Below are 16,062 nucleotides of genomic sequence, written 5' to 3' on the forward strand. Positions count from 1 at the left end.
ATCAAGTGAAAGATAAAGAAAAACGTCTTATTTCTCTGTATGGTCCTCTCCATAATGTTGGAGAGCCTGTAAGTGGCAAAAACAAGCACTATAGTGGACGTACATTGTCGGAGTGCTATTGCCCCATCAATGTACATGCTGCCACCTGAAGAAATCTTGCTCAACACTGGACCGATTCAAAAATGATTGTCGCCATCAGTCACTTATACACAAAATGATGAGAAAATAGGGTCCAGGTTGAAAAATACCGAAGTTTCCCTTGAAGAGAGGAAATTGGAGTGGCAAACTAATCTTGCTTATTTAAGTAACATGACTCTTGATCAAGATTGCCAAACCAAAGTTTTGTGTTTCTCTCTGTGTATTTCTACTGTAGAAGTCATCCAGCTCAGCATCGTCAGAGGCCTCAGAAACATGCCAGTCAGTCAGTGAATGCAGCTCCCCCACCACTGTAAGTATTCTTACTCATATAATGCACACTGTAAAGCACACAAACTAAATATGAGTTAAAAGCAGGTTAAGTGGTGTAACTTGAAAACAACATATAGACAAATACATTTTGTTATCAAGATTAAAAATGTTTAATTACATAAGATTGAAATAAGTAGTGAATACATACTGAATTAAATACTGAGTTGCAACCTTTTTTCAATGTTAAACGTTAAATTTAAATGTTAAAAAATTCTGGAGTCTGGCGCCACTTATTTAGAGCTACATGAGACAGTTTCATCAACCCGAAACGGCAGCAAGAGGTAGCTGTGTGAAATTAAAGCTTGTTTATTCACTTTCTGGGCGAGAGCTAGAAGAGAGGATCGATATCAATCTCATGTCTGAACGCTAAATATGAACACAGCCAGGAGCCAGATAACTTAGCATGAAGACTGGAAACAGGGGGTAACAGCTAGCATGGCTCTGTTCAAAGGTAACAAAAACCATCTACCAGCACTGCTAAATCTCAATAACTAACATGGTATACATGTATCTCATATTTAATCTGTACAAACACCAATGTGTACATTTCTCAGCCGGGTGACGTAACTTTCAAGAGTTTCGGCTGGTCGCCTGACAAACTTACCTAGACGACCCTGACGACAAGATTTCAGGAAGTTTGTGCTCCTGTTCAAGAAATAGTTTGGTACATAATCCTCTGTAAAACCACAACTTGAAGTTTTAACACTTCGATCTTTGTATAGTTTGTCTCATCTACCTGAAATTGGTCTCTTAGTGATTTCAGAAATCCATTAAAACAGCTTGCTACATTTTCTCCATAATGCATCATGTTAACATGTGTATTGATCAAACTTTCTAACATAACTTTATTCAACAGCTTATTACTGTTTTGGGTTTTTTTTTTATTTTTCCAATACTGTTTTCTGACGGCAGTGACAAACAAAAACAAAACTTCAATTCAGGTAAAATGGAACTATTCTGTGCAGCAGCTGTGTTTTGCTATAGAATCATTATAAGAAAGAAGTACGAAGCACATGCTGTTTGAAATAATGAGTTACATTCATTAAGGTAGCAGGAGCTTTGTGTTAAGAGTTTAATGGATTTTTGAAAACAGTGGGAGATTTTGACTTCTGGATGTTGAGGCAAACCTGAATCTGAACAGAGTAATAGCTCCCCAACAACAACTACTCTTAATACATTTAGCTCTTTTTGAGGGGGGTAAATGGATTCTCCAGCAGAGAAAGCTTTTCAAACAACATCAAATCAAACACCATCAACTTATTTCACAACAAAACTATGAAGAAAAATACACATCAGACATTACGTGTTGGTCTATTAATGTATCCCAATGTTTTCAAAATAAAAAACAAATAGTTACTTGCAGAAATTAGACTCAAAGGGCTCTACTTTTGTGCAAAATCTTATCTTCTTGAGGCACAGTTGGATGTTTTTTACTCACCTGTTACCCTCTGTGTGTTACAGTGGGAGGAGAGGGGCAGTAGAGTATAACAATCCGGTGGCAAATTACAGTTTTGGTTTTAATATTCACAGCGTTTGCATCCTCACCAGCTAATACTTTCTACTCAGATCAGGTCAACAGCAAATTATACACAGAAGCTCTGAATTCTGTGCGGCTTCTGTCACTTTAATTGATAGAGGCACACCCACATAAAGCTCTTGAAAATCACAGATTCATTTACTACTTATGTTTGAGAGCTTGTCTCTTTCCTGTTTGTCATGCATTCTTCAATCAGAAGGCACATCTGTTTATGGGGGAAAAATACAATTCCAATAATGCTCATGAGGCAAAGTGTCTGATTTTAACCAGCATCTGTTATCCACAAGAGCTTGCAAGTATGACTGCCTTTCCTTTCAATTGATTAACTCCCCTTGCAGCCATCTGAGTGCAAGTGATCCATCTCTAAACATTGTCAGTATGGAGTCCATGTCCCACATCCTCTGGTTCCCTTGATTAAATCTTTCACAACCACAAGGTTGTTGCCAAGCAATCACACAAACTTCTGTGCTTGTAAGCAAATCAAACTTGTTAGTCGTATCTCAATATTTTTATTCTAATTAACAGGATCATTTGAGAAGATTAAGTCTTCAGGATATACTGGACACACATACACACACACAATTTGATGAAAGATCAATCAATTAAAATTCTCTCTCCTCTTCATCACTGAAATCCCTCAGAACAGTGTCAACAGGTTGTATCTCTGTGTCCTCACCAAACAACATCGAACAACTGGGGCAACAACCGAATGCGCTTGAGACAAAAGTAGAGCCGATAAACAGCATGACACAGTAGAGAAAGTCATGGCGTGTGTAGAAACAACACACACACAAAAAACAAAAAAAAACATGCAGAATTATTTGTGGATCATTACAGAAATGGTCAGTATATGTAACCATTTAAGTTTTAAACTGATTATGTCTTCATTCCCAGTGTGACAGTAGCAACATGATTGCATTTACGTACTGCCAAATCTAACTGAATTCAATCTTATTCAGAAAGCACATCTGGGTGTGTTTTTCACCTGCAACAATGCATTGCTACTTCCTCACCACACACTGTGCATGGCACACTTGACTGCACTTTGCTCCCTGCATTTTGATTCATAAAAGTAGCACCCAAAAGGTTGCTGGTCCCATTCCCAGCATCACCAGTATTAACCTGTGGACCTCTGGGACTGTCTCCTTCACTGACAGTCCCAGATGCTTCCTACTGTATAAAAAAACCCCCCAAAAAACTCTGATGATGAAGCATAAACCTCACATTTGTTTTTGAATGTGGAATTTCAAATGCATGTCTGGGGCTGCTTTAACACATCCCATGACCACTCTAACATAAACATATGAAGTAGCTGTTAAAAGTAGGCTTGCTAGACTTCACTGACCTTAGACTTAGTACACTTAGTTTGCATATAGAGTCATTTTGATGCATGGACAGCAGTGACTAATTGTGTTTTGGAGGTCTTCTCTATTGTCAAATCTCCTGCTGATTTCTTCCAGCTCTTCTGTTTCACACTGAGGGCCTGGCTTGTGTATATTGATGTGTTTGGCCCGGTGGTCCTTAACCAGAGCCAGCTACCTCTCTCTCTCTCTCTGTCTTTCTTTCTCTCTCTCAGTCTGTCTATGTCTTTTTCTTTCTCTCATAATGTGACTATGTCTCTTGTCCCACAGTTTGGCTCGTCCTTCGCTACCTTCCGCCCCGCTCTCTCTCACTCTGGCTCCACCAGGCCTCTCTCTGTCATTCTTCCTGTTACTGTGTCCCCATCCTATAACCGCCCCTCTGGATCCAGCTCCTCCTCTCCCACATCAAAGGTTCCTATCTGGAAGGTTTGTTCTCCATTCGCTTCCATTCCTTCAGTTGCCCGTTTTCTTCTGTTGCTGTTTAATACGTTTCATTTTCTTTATGTTAAGTTCATGCTTAGGTTTTATTTTCTTTTAATTTTTATCACCTGAGTAACTCATTCATAACCACATTGCTTTGCCTCCTTAAAATGCTCATCCCCACCTGCTGTGTGTGCATGAATCTTTTTTTCTTTATTTTTGGCCTCACCTGTCTCACTCACTGGTTTTGCAATCTACCGACTGGAGATTGGCCAAAACTAAGCAGGGTGCGGAGAGCTGACCAATTAAACTCATCAACAATAGCACACTCAAACCCAAAAAAAGGCCCCTGCCCACACACACCCACGCACACACACTCTTCCAAGCACCCAGACACAATCCACCCATACAGACCCCCTCTCTCTGCACTCAGATGAAGGGCTTCAAACTGCTGGATAGTGGACAAGTCTATTGCGCTAACCCTACCCGCTACTTCCTGTTTATTAATTGCACTCACCTCTTCAGGATTGGTCCAAAGCAGGTCAGTATGAGCAGCCAGTGGCTGCAGCGGCAGTTCAGAGGAGAAAGGAACCTCTCGACAGGCTGAGGGAGAACGAGGCATCACCAAGCTCCCAGGGCTACGCTGGACCATCACACGCTGATGACGGGCAGAGGCCCAGGATGAATCCGGCTACCATCGCTGCCAAGGTAATGTGGGATAATGTTGAGAAGCAAGATGCGTTCTTTGTCATGTCACTGTTTTCATTTGAGGAAAAGACAATACAAAATAACAACACGTGAACCAACCTATCCAAATGTATTTTGCCATTGGCAGTATTGTATGAGCCAAATTTGGAGATATTTGGTTTTGGTTTCTAACTTTTACGCAATAGACTAAACTTTACATGTGCATTTATGTTTCTCCTGGTCTCTACATGACCAGCATTATCCTGCATTTTTGCAATTTCAAAAATTATTAAATATGTCTTATATATATATCAGAAAAAGGACAGAGCATTGAGTGCACTCGTTGGAACAAAATCATTTAGTTTAGATTTAATTGTGAATTTATTTAAAGACAACCATAACGTAAAGAAGTTTCAGCAGACTTGTAGTAATAGACATTATTTTTTATTTTACCTTGGATAGAATAATGATCTTTATATTTGTTTGTTTTTATATAATTAGAAACTGAGAATTATTAACATATTTACTGACTATGCTGATGTACTAAACAATTTGTGTCATTAGTAGTGGGAGTAATTGGAGTCTTTATTGAATATTTGAACTCCTCAGCATGGAGAGGAGATTTCTCCAGCAGCCAGTGACCTGGCCATGGTGCTGACCAGAGGACTAAGTATGGAGCAGCAGAAAAGCAGCAGAGACTCCCTGCAGTACTCCAGTGGCTACAGCACAGAGACCACAACCCCGTCCTGCTCTGAGGACACAATCCCTTCACAAGGTGAAACATTTCTCTTCTTCTGCTGTAGTTTTTAATCTTGTTCAGTCAAGGGAGCCCAAATTCATGAATGCTTCCTTGCCAAGAACCTGGCCACACTCATCTACTTATATCTTGTAAAATCTCAGAAAAAACACTTTTCAAGCGGTATTATGACCATTTTAAATTGGAAATGTTCATATTAACCAGCTCTGCAGCATTTTGACTTCATAACTTTCCCCTAAAACCCCAGTCTTTAAAATGTAGTGTGCCAAAATCAAATGGAGAGGAGTTCATTTAATCATGCTGGCAGCAAGTTCATGGCGGGTGTATTCTGACAGTGTCTTGAGATGGGAATACAAAGATGAAATTGAACAATATTGTTCCTCTGCAAAAATGCTGGCTGATCAAATAATGCATTTTTCCCTTTGTTAATCCAGTTATGTGACCACATTACATTGTCTTCCTTCTCTGTCCATTTCATCTTCCTTCCCTCCCCCCCACATCAGGTTCAGATTATGACTGCTACTCAGTGAACGGTGATGCTGAAGGCCCAGATGGACAGACCGAGTTTGACAAGTCCTCCACCATTCCTCGTCACTCCAACATCGCCCAGAACTACCGGCGTATGATCCAGACCAAGAGGCCAGCCAGCACGGCTGGTCTACCCAGCGGGGTGCTTGGCCCTGGGGGTCATGGCATACCAGGACAGCCTGGTGGAGCTGGTGGGGGTGGAGTAGGGACACCAGGCACTGCCACCATCCGCCGAACCCCATCTACCAAACCGGGTGTGAGGCGCACCCTGTCCAACGCAGGGCCCATCCCTATTCGACCACCCATTGTGCCTGTCAAGACACCTACTGTTCCCGGAGACTCACATTCGCCTGGTGCGGGTGGTAGCGGGTACGCAGGTGGAGGGCATCCAGGTGGCGTGCCTGTGCGTGTGGGCAGCGAGGAGTGCGTGTTCTTCACTGGAGTCGAGGATGCACAGGGAGCGCTTGATTATGTGAAGGCATCACCCAAGCGCCTCAGCCTGCCTAACACCGCCTGGGGGTCAGGGGCAGCATTAGAGGTCTACGCCCAGCAGCATGGGGGCCTTGCAATGGGAACAGGTTCAGGATCAGAGGAGGATCAGATGATCGCGGCGAACCGGCACAGCCTAGTGGAGAAGATTGGCGAGTTGGTAGCCAGTGCGCATGCCCTTGGAGAGGGGCAGTTTCCTTTCCCCGCCCTCCCTGATGACCCAGCCCCGCCGCCAACTGGCTCCATTGATGCTCAAACAGGGACAGAGGGGGCAGAGGGGTCCGGTGACATGTTGACCACCATCAGGAGAGGAGTCCGACTTCGCAAGACCGTCTCTAATGACCGCTCGGCGCCGCGCATCTTGTGATTGGAGTAGAAGCAGAAAGGGGAAGATACTTGTCAGCCAATAGGGAGTCAGGTGTTGGTGTGGTGCAACCCAACCGCCTAGTACATACACAAGAACTTAACCATGTAGGGAAATCTATAATATAACAGAAGATGAATGAAAACAAAACATACACAAAAAATAAGTTTAAAGACACCATTAGAGTAAATGATATATAATATAATGATAATAATAACATTAATAATGTTAACTCATGCTGACAATTAAAGTTAAATACTGAATATTGACAGGCTCCTAGCAGGCCACTATAACTAGTGTGTGTTGGACGCATGTTTCTCTTCTCTACACCCTCACCCAGGGATGGAAAGACTCATAGGAAGAACTGATACGATTTAAAAAAAGAGGTAAAGACAGAGAGAAAGACTGGGTTCTGTTTGCCAACTTACTGCACACCCTTCCCCATCCTCTTCTCCAACTAACCCGACTGTCTAATCCCACATGAGAGACTGATGACTGAAGGAGGGGCCAGTGGGGGCAAGAGAGAGGGCGGGGCATCAGAGTGCCATCTGACCAGCTGGATTTGAACCCAGGCTGTCTCAGCAGCAACACACTGTACTTATTAGCCCACTGAACTGAAGCTTTGGTATTAGCACGGGGAGCTAACAATCCAGAGGGCTCCTCTGGTTCATCCTAATGTAGAACAGTCTTTAAAAAAATACTGTTGGCATTGAACCGTGCTAGTGCCCCCTTCCCCTCTCTCTCTCTCTGTGCGTGTAGTGTGCGAGTGCATTCATGTGTATGCACGCGAGCGAGTGTGAAATGTGAGTGTGTGTGCACGTGATTGATCGTGTGTGTGTGTGTGTGTGTGTATGTGTATGTGTGTGTGCGAGGGGGGTGGGTAGAGCTCTGCTGCAGGACAGCTGGTTACCCAATGAGGGCAGGGCTTTTCTCCTGTGTGTTGTGCGTGTATTTTCTTGTTTATATCGTGACGTCATTTACCTTGTTACCACTGTACGAGAAGTTACAAGAAGTAATCCAGGCGTATAGATATATTCATATATATTTTCTAGAACCAGAGAGAAAATGTTAATCAGAAATGGAGCAATAAATGTGTTTTATTTTCTTGTTTCGAGGAAGAGGATCGATGGAGGATTGCAGGTTCTCCTTTGTCACATTCAGGCAATCATCAGGAATGCTAAAATTACACATCGACTGTGAATTCATGCCTCGCTGGTTTTGGCGTGTGTCTCTCTCTCTCTCTGTCCCTGTCTCTTTCCAGTGGAGGAAATGGATTACAAAAAAGATAAAAAAGAAAAAAAAAAAGGAAAACTGTAAGCACTTTGATAGGTGGTAGAGTATGTGCAGTGCAATAGCCACTAGGTGTTGCTGTAGTCATACTGTGTAATAGAGAGAGTGAAAGTGAGAGAGATGGTTGCCAATAAGACCGTGTCCTGAGGAAATGATTTAATTTGTAGAAGAAGAAGAAGTAGGCAGACAGGCAAAGAGGAAGTGATAAAGAATGGTGGAATTGGAGTGATTGGTTACATGACAGATGGGTTAAGAAAGTAGAGCAACATATTTATTTAAAACAGGATTGGACGTCAAGCCATCACCTGCTGTGGGTTGTGAATAGTACTGAAGCTGTTTATGATGTGGCTGCACTGGGATCTGAAGGAAGACATAAAAATACATGGCACAAATAGCTCAGACATATTTTCTCACTAACCATGCAGATAGCTTTGGTTTTATTTGCCCAGGTTTTGAGATTTCAGCCACCACTCCAGGTTAACCAATATGAATGGAATTTGTGATATTACTTTTTTTTTAAATGACATTTTAAAAAATGAACGGCAACTAATCTTCTCAGAAACAATGTCCTTGTCACTCTGGATCATCTACAGGCCCCAATGTCATCAGAACTACCTTCAACCACAGAGACAGCCCCCTGAAAACCTTTTGACAGCGCCATTTTGTAGATCATGCAGGGTAACAAGAACACTGTTCCTGGAAAGACACATCGCTTGAATCGTTGGATTTTTCAAATGACATTTTCCAACTCTGTGAGCACCAGAATTTCAATCACATTTTTCTCCATTGTACTGAAGTGGAGGCAGAAATCTACAGGAATCAAAATCTGGGCAAATTAAACCAAAATGATCTGCATGCCTAGAAAACACTAGTAGTAAATGAGAGAATATGTTTATCTGTCATTTGGGTGAAACAACCTCAATATACATTAACAAAAGACTTGAAATGTATTTGCACACGTAGATGGAAATGCTGCAGAAATGTATTTTCAGTGTACAAACACTGTACTGTATATTACAAAGTATTTTTCAGCCATGTTCATGTGCAAATACATTTCAGCACAAAGGATTATCTGCAAATATATTCTTACCAGTACTGTATTTTTGCATTTTGGGAAAGGACAGTTAAGTGTTAAACATAGCTGAACAACGCTATTTTGCAATTCTGTGGTAAGAATAAAAAACACATCACCTAGCACTAATGTTACCATAGGAGACAAACAATACTGAAAAGTGTGAATGAATTCTTGTAGGAACATAATAGTTTTTTTTTTTTGTTTTTTTCACTTGTCACCATATTGCTCTGTCAATGTCTGATGGCTGATTCGTGTTTACGCTGATGATGTTTGAGCTACAGGCAGGACATAAAGAAAGCACAGGTACAATTGTTTGTTGATGAACATCATCAATTAAAACTTAAAAAAAAAAACATTGAGACTAGCATTTATTCAGTCATAAGGAATGAATGTAGCTTCAGGATGCTGTGTGAACACATAATGTGCTGTCAAAATCTTTTAGAACTTACCGGACTACTCCAGTTTGATTCAGCTCAGCTCAGTGCAAATATAACCAAGTTCAGCTCAGGACACGGCTGTATGAAAGAATTATTTATGGACATTAAAATGGGAGAATAGGTGATTCGCTCGCTGATGACAAAGAAAGATTTAAATTAGACTTTGAAAGCTGACAGAGAGAGATGTGTGGAATGAGCATTTCACTGCCTGTTCATACAATATGTACTGTATGTGCTGTACTTGTAAATGAGAATCAGGCGCACAGATTTGGTATAAAGGTTTGTTAGAAAATATTACATGGGTTATTCAGTTTTATTATATATTTTTTCTTTCTGCAGTACTGTTTGAGTATTTAGTCTTACTTTTAAATAATGTAAAAAGAAGAAAAACCCCAGCTGTAACACAAACTACTAAGCTGTGTAACATACGGATGTAGGATGTGTGGGCTGAGAGTGAGTGCATCCTTGTTTGGCTGTTGAACTGTAGGCTAGTGAACTCTTCATCAACATGTCTGTACGCTCTATTAGCAGTGACCTGAACATAGCCAGTGACATCAACACTCATACATGCTCTTTTTGTCGACTCATTTCTATTTTTTGCCTCGAACAGAGCACTGTTTTAGACCTATTTCTGGCTGTTTTAAAAGAAAATTAGGATGATTTAATTAAAAGAGATGGAGAGGAGAATGTTCGCAATTTTTAAACATTGTCACCCTCTGTGAGCACGCTATTTTGTTGAACTTTAAAACAGTGCTTCAGTAAGGAGAGGTTTATTTTTTTTCCTGGGGGGAACTACTGTATGTGTGTTGTCACATGCGGATGCTGTGTGTTGTATCAGCTGAACATGACTGGGTGAGAGGGTGGAAGGGGAGAGCAGCGGGCTTGGACTCCATCCCCCCAAAAACATATTTTGGGTGAGGAGAAATGTTTCTGAAGAGTTTGTGTCAGACCGCCTGTCAAGGTCACACTGTACGTATGCTGAATGTACTACAAGGTGAAGGGGGACATGGAACTGTTTGACTTGCTTGAACTGTTGCAATGTCAGAACCTTGTTCTCGTACAACTGAATGAAGTTTCCAGTTTAACCTGCAGGAAAGCAATAGAGGGGTAGTGTGCATGTACGTACATTCACATTGATGTTCCAGTGTGGGTGTTATAAAGGAAAATATCAATGTTTTGTCCATTCTAGGATACTTGTATTCCACATCTAAAACCTGTCCCCTATGGCATGGATCTGATGATGTAATTTGGAGTTTAGAGACCCTTTACTAAACATCCAAGAACACTGCAAGAGCCAATGCTACTAGTCTGAATGTGTATGTGTGAGCCTGTCCTCCCAAGAAAAAATGACACTATAGGTTGTAAATTCAGTGGCCAAAAATAACCTATAGTTACGTTTGATTTACAGACGCCATCTAGCAGCCATAGATGGCAAAAAGTGGCCAAAGCTATAGGAGACTACTGTTTGAGACCACTGTTCACATCCCATTTCCATCTCTCAGTGTCAACCATCGGGACATTTTTACCGTATTTGACTGCATTCATAACCGTAACATAGTGTTTACTGTTGCTGACGGTTGCCACGTTTTACCATATTTCAAGTGATCATTTTAACCCAACCATGATCTTTTCCTAACCCTAAATAAGCGTTTTTTGTTCCTAAACCTAACCAGACCTTAACCATAGCATTGTCACATCATAAATCATAATTACTTTGTAACAGCGTTTTGTAAAGCGGCATATTATGGTCCTTCTTTGGAAAGTGGTATATTACGCTCCTATGGGTTGTTCTGGAGTGCAGATACAAATGATCTATGTGGTCGTTTCATTTGGAGGACTTGTTGGTATGTGCTGTATGTGCAAACAACTGAATTTACTGCCAGTTATCTACAGAGAGTTATTGCTTGAATAAAAGGTTTATAATGCCCCACAGACACAGACACACTGCTTACAGTAATTCCAAATGATGGATAACATCTCAGGACAAGACAAGAACACTATAACTGTAGGGTTTTCATACTGAATGGGATCTAGAGAGAATCAGGTCAAACTGCACATGACCTGTCATGCTACAGGACGACTGGCTTTAGGATGAGTGTGACATGAGTGTGGGACACAACATTGCTATTTTCCTTTAAAATGCCCAGTTAACAGCACAAGAAGTTATCTAACTAAACAATAATGTCTTTTTTTTAACATGCTGAATTAACTGTGTACTGAACTAACTGTCTGAACAAGCTGAAATAACTACTCCGCTACAGATGTGTCAATATGCCCATTTTTATTGAGTGTATGTGTGTAGAAGTAGGCCTACCAGCATGTGGGCAAAGCAGGAGCTACAATGAAAAACAGGACATTCTGTAGGAACATACACACAGCACATGGCCAGATTTACATGCGTGCAGGCATGCGTGCGTACACACAAACACACACACACGCACACACACACACACACACATACAAACCCCATCTTCATTTACTGAGCACACTGCACAGTCTTAACTACAGCATGTCCAAAAGGAACAAACACTGTAAAAGTAACATTTTAACCTTCATTTCATAATTTCATTAAGTTAAAAGGTCAAGATATCCCATCTTCATTTTCTGTGAAATTACTACATTTTAAATTTCTTTTGGTATTAGCTTTCTTGGTGCCTAGCAAGGCTAGCACACCAGCTAGGCAACAATTGGACTCATGGAAACCTGGAAGATGGTACACTTATGTCAAGTTACAGCTAGTTATATACAAACTTGATTAAAAGATGAAATAATGACCTTGTCTTATATACATACAGGTAGTGCAGACTATGGTGCTGTTGATTATTGGGCACAGTATGTGACAGATATCAGCTTATAGACTTTCAAATGTTGACAGAAAAGTTTTTAAGAGATACACTCACTTGCTTTCTTGTCCAGAGTGAGATGAGAACATTGATACCACTCTCATCTGTCTGTTAAATTTGAAGCTACAGCTGGTTTTCTTAGATTAGCTTAGCATAAAGACTGAAAACAATAAGAAACAGCTAGCTTGGCCTACCTGCACCTTTACATTTCACTAACATGCTATATCTCATTTATTTAATCCATGCAAAAACTGAAGTGTAAGTGTAAGTGTTAAGGGGAAATACTCATGATAGCGAAAAAGTGTATTTCCCAAAATTCTGAACCACTCTTTTAATGTTTAATCAAAACTTGTGATACCCTTTTTGCAATGGTCGGACCATGGTGGGATCAAGGTGTAAATACTCAACAGCACCGTTGTCTGAACAGTCTGGAACTGTATGAAAACTGTCAACAACTCACGTCTCTGACCAACTAATGTGGGGTATGGAGGAAGCAAAGAAAACTAAATTTACATATCCTCTGATTCTAAACTTCTCCAACAGCTCTTCTTTTTCCAATATTCCTCTTTCTTTTCTTGCATACCCCTGAACTTCCAATCACTGGTTAATACACCCAGGGATGCCTTGCTGACAAGTTAAAAAACAACGCTTATCATGATGAGAGTCCCATTGGCTGTATTCTGTCTCTCGATACCTCGCAACCCATCGAAACTAATGAAAAATAATTCTAATAAAGTCTTCATTTTCACCACAGTCCACAGTGAATATGAGCTCAGCTCTGTCTCTCTCTCTGTCTGTCTCCCGTTCACTCTCTTCCCTTCCCTCTCACAATGTGTGTGTGTGTCAGTATCCATGTGTGCCATGGTCTAAATGTGTGTGTGTGTGTCTGTGTGTGTAGTTGGTAATGGCTAATGGGTGGCATCATTATGGCTCCAGAGTGTGTTGTTCAAAGAAGTGTTGTAAGCGTTAGCTAGAGTAAACTTCTTCCTGCTGTAGTAACATGAGCTGGTTTCAAGGCAAGCAGCTGGAATCTCAATGCTAGATTAAATTTTAATTCATTTTGATCAGGCTTTTTAAGACATCTTTTTGGCATCATCTCAGAGGCATCTTATTTTACTTTGTTGGGTTCTTGGTGTGCTTCTTTCAAAGACACCTACAATATGCAAGTTTGATTTTAGTAATCTCCTGGTGTGTAAAGCACAAGGCTGACTGCCAAATCTACCTTAGTTTAACAAATGAAGAGTGCTGTTACTTCACTGATGATTACTTAAACACAAGTAAACCTACTAAAGTAAAAATCAACTCTAATTAAAACTAACTTTTGCTGAATAGGGGCCATTGTGGCCTCTAGTGATAATTATAGCTTAATGTTAATTGCTAACAATTTACACTTAAAACAAGCTGAAGGAGTCATTAAACCAGAAAACTGATTCAGTAACATCGGTCACAATGCTAGCTGCTGTATAGATAGGCAACAGTATGCTAACCAGTTCACCGTATCAACTTAAAAGGTGTGTTTACAGCTCATTTCTGCTGCCTGCTGGTGGCCAAAATATTTGTTATTTCAGGTTTAAGTTACTTTAAAAATCAATAATTTTCAATATGTGAAGTATTGTAAAAAAAAATATGAGATGAAAGAGTCAGAGAGATGAGGTGAGAATTAGTGTTGTGTGTATGTCATCTTCACCATAATGTAAGAATTAAGACAATTTAAAAAAGTAAAAAATCCAACTCCTTCTCCCTAAAGTCCCTGCTTCTTTACCAATAGCTATCAAGAGTTTTGAATCAAGAATGTTGACTTGTGTTGAGTGTCTCTATCTACACTTTTCATCACAAGTTTGACACTGTTATTAGGGCTGAGTTTAAAACAATTTCAGAAGTAGATTTGAGATCTCAGGGTAGGAGACTGTTGACTGCGAGCATCTCTGTACATTTGCCTCTTCGTTCTGATTTACTGCCTCAGGCTACAGATGCTTTTGTGTAGTGGTCTGCATTTTTTGCCAATATCTGGCATTTTCACTGCATTTCAAAATATTTTTTAACATTGCTTCAAACCAGTAACAACTCAAATGACTTCAGAGCTCACCAGTGACCCAACAACTGACTCAACTGTTCCACAATGTTTTTTGAGAAGTTCATTTTGTAGACTTTCACATCGGATTTTGCTGTTGCCAGAAGTGAAATGTATTGATATTGAATTGAAATTGTATCGATACGGTAAAACAGAAGCTCTAGCTGCCTGGTGGTGCTTGATGACCATGAAAACACTGTTGAGTTTCCCTGGTTACTCAGATTTATAGGACATTGGTGGACTTCCAACATGATCATTTGCTTGCAGCGTGAAAACACCAGTAGAAATCTATATCTCTTCAAATGCAACACACTGAAACTTCCCGTCTTAAATATGATGTAAAAATACCACCCATTTGAAGTAAGTGAAATCAACCCGCTGTAGTTCTTTATCTGACTGATTCAAATAAGAAAAGACTGTGTTGTTTATGATGAGAACAAATGCAGCACTCTGAGTTTGCTTTATATAAAGCCCACTCCTTTAGCCATCTGCCCATACTGAATGTGTCCTTCATGTTTGTGCGTGCATGTGTGTGTGTATGTGTCTGTTGCACAAGGACACGTTGTTAAGACCCCCACTGTTCCTCCCTGTCACCTCCCACACACAATCTGTCAATCCTTCTTGCTGTCTGATGCTAAGAAACCGACTACACACTCGCACATACACACAGTACACACACTCATCTGAAGCAAACATGACTAAGGTAGATTCTACGAAGCCACACGAGGGTCTGCTGAAATCCCCCAGGGGATCGTGATGAAACACATTGTAACTTCCTGTCATACAGCCATGCAGAACGGAGTGACCAAAGTGGCCTCCTGCTGCCATTGTAACTAAACTGAATGTCTTACTATCAATACTCCAGTTCTCGGTAGTGTCTGTTGTTCACTCGCTCGCTCTCTTACTCTTCTTCTTCCTCTGCAGACTCCATCTGAACTCTACAAAGAAATCTCTCCACCACTCACCATTGAGGCATTGATATAATTTCTATGTGGCCATTTTGTTCAAAGGATAACATTGTGACGGAGTCAACATCTGCTCTTATGTTTCTGTACAAACCGATCTTTTGCTCCTCTCTTCCTTCCCGAGTAGCCATGCAGGCACTGTGGTCTTGTCTTTCTCTCTTCTTTCTGTCCCCTCCTCTGCTCTTCTTCTTTAATTTATTGTGAATTGATTTTCTAAGGTTCTTTCGCCTCTTGTCGCTGATGATAAGGTTTTATTTTCTGTCTTCCTTTTTGTAAAATTGACCCTTTTTTGTTAACTTTAGTCACTTGCTAATGTAACAAAACGCACTGTGATGATTCCAGTATTAATAAAAGTTGTACTTAAACTGTGTGCTGCTGTGTGAAGCGAGTATTATTACTTTAAAAGCCTGATTACTAAATATTGACCATATTTACGATTACAGAATATTTTTTAACAAATAAATCTTCCATCTTAACCCATCAATGGATAAAAAAAACAGGCTGGATATCAGTTTTTCAGTAAAAAGCAACACATTTTGTGTACTTTCAACCTCAATTTTCAAACTGAACACATACATGTTTATACATGAACATGGATAATCCTGATTGTCTACAGGTCAATCTGCAGCTGACATTAATGCATCCATCCCTTATTACATTTCCAATTATTGTTCTCAAAAATCTGCACTTCACTCTGTGTGAGTTCTCAAAGTCATAAAAAATAAATTGTGCAGTATTTCGTCAATCAAAAAAGCGAATTTAGCTGGATT

At 40.4% G+C, this 16,062-nt stretch overlaps 1 protein-coding gene across 6 annotated transcripts in view; it reads left to right on the top strand.

Moving 5' to 3' along the window:
* mtss1lb (MTSS I-BAR domain containing 2b) overlaps positions 1-15,662 on the top strand; it is a 77,846-nt gene extending 62,184 nt beyond the window's left edge. For 4 of the 6 annotated variants that reach the window (XM_067596253.1, XM_067596268.1, XM_067596260.1 and 1 more), the window contains 5 exons: positions 374-448; positions 3,637-3,792; positions 4,312-4,494; positions 5,083-5,248; positions 5,734-15,662. In XM_067596253.1, the coding sequence (XP_067452354.1) occupies positions 374-448; positions 3,637-3,792; positions 4,312-4,494; positions 5,083-5,248; positions 5,734-6,614 (1,461 nt within the window). In that variant the 3' untranslated portion in view covers positions 6,615-15,662. The remainder of the gene's footprint in view (positions 1-373; positions 449-3,636; positions 3,793-4,311; positions 4,495-5,082; positions 5,249-5,733) is intronic. The other 2 variants (XM_067596276.1, XM_067596293.1) reach the window with 1 other exon arrangement.
* The last annotated feature ends 400 nt before the right edge of the window (positions 15,663-16,062 follow it).

This window comes from Thunnus thynnus, chromosome 1, assembly GCF_963924715.1.
Source record: "Thunnus thynnus chromosome 1, fThuThy2.1, whole genome shotgun sequence".
Classification (NCBI taxonomy): Eukaryota; Metazoa; Chordata; class Actinopteri; order Scombriformes; family Scombridae; genus Thunnus; species Thunnus thynnus.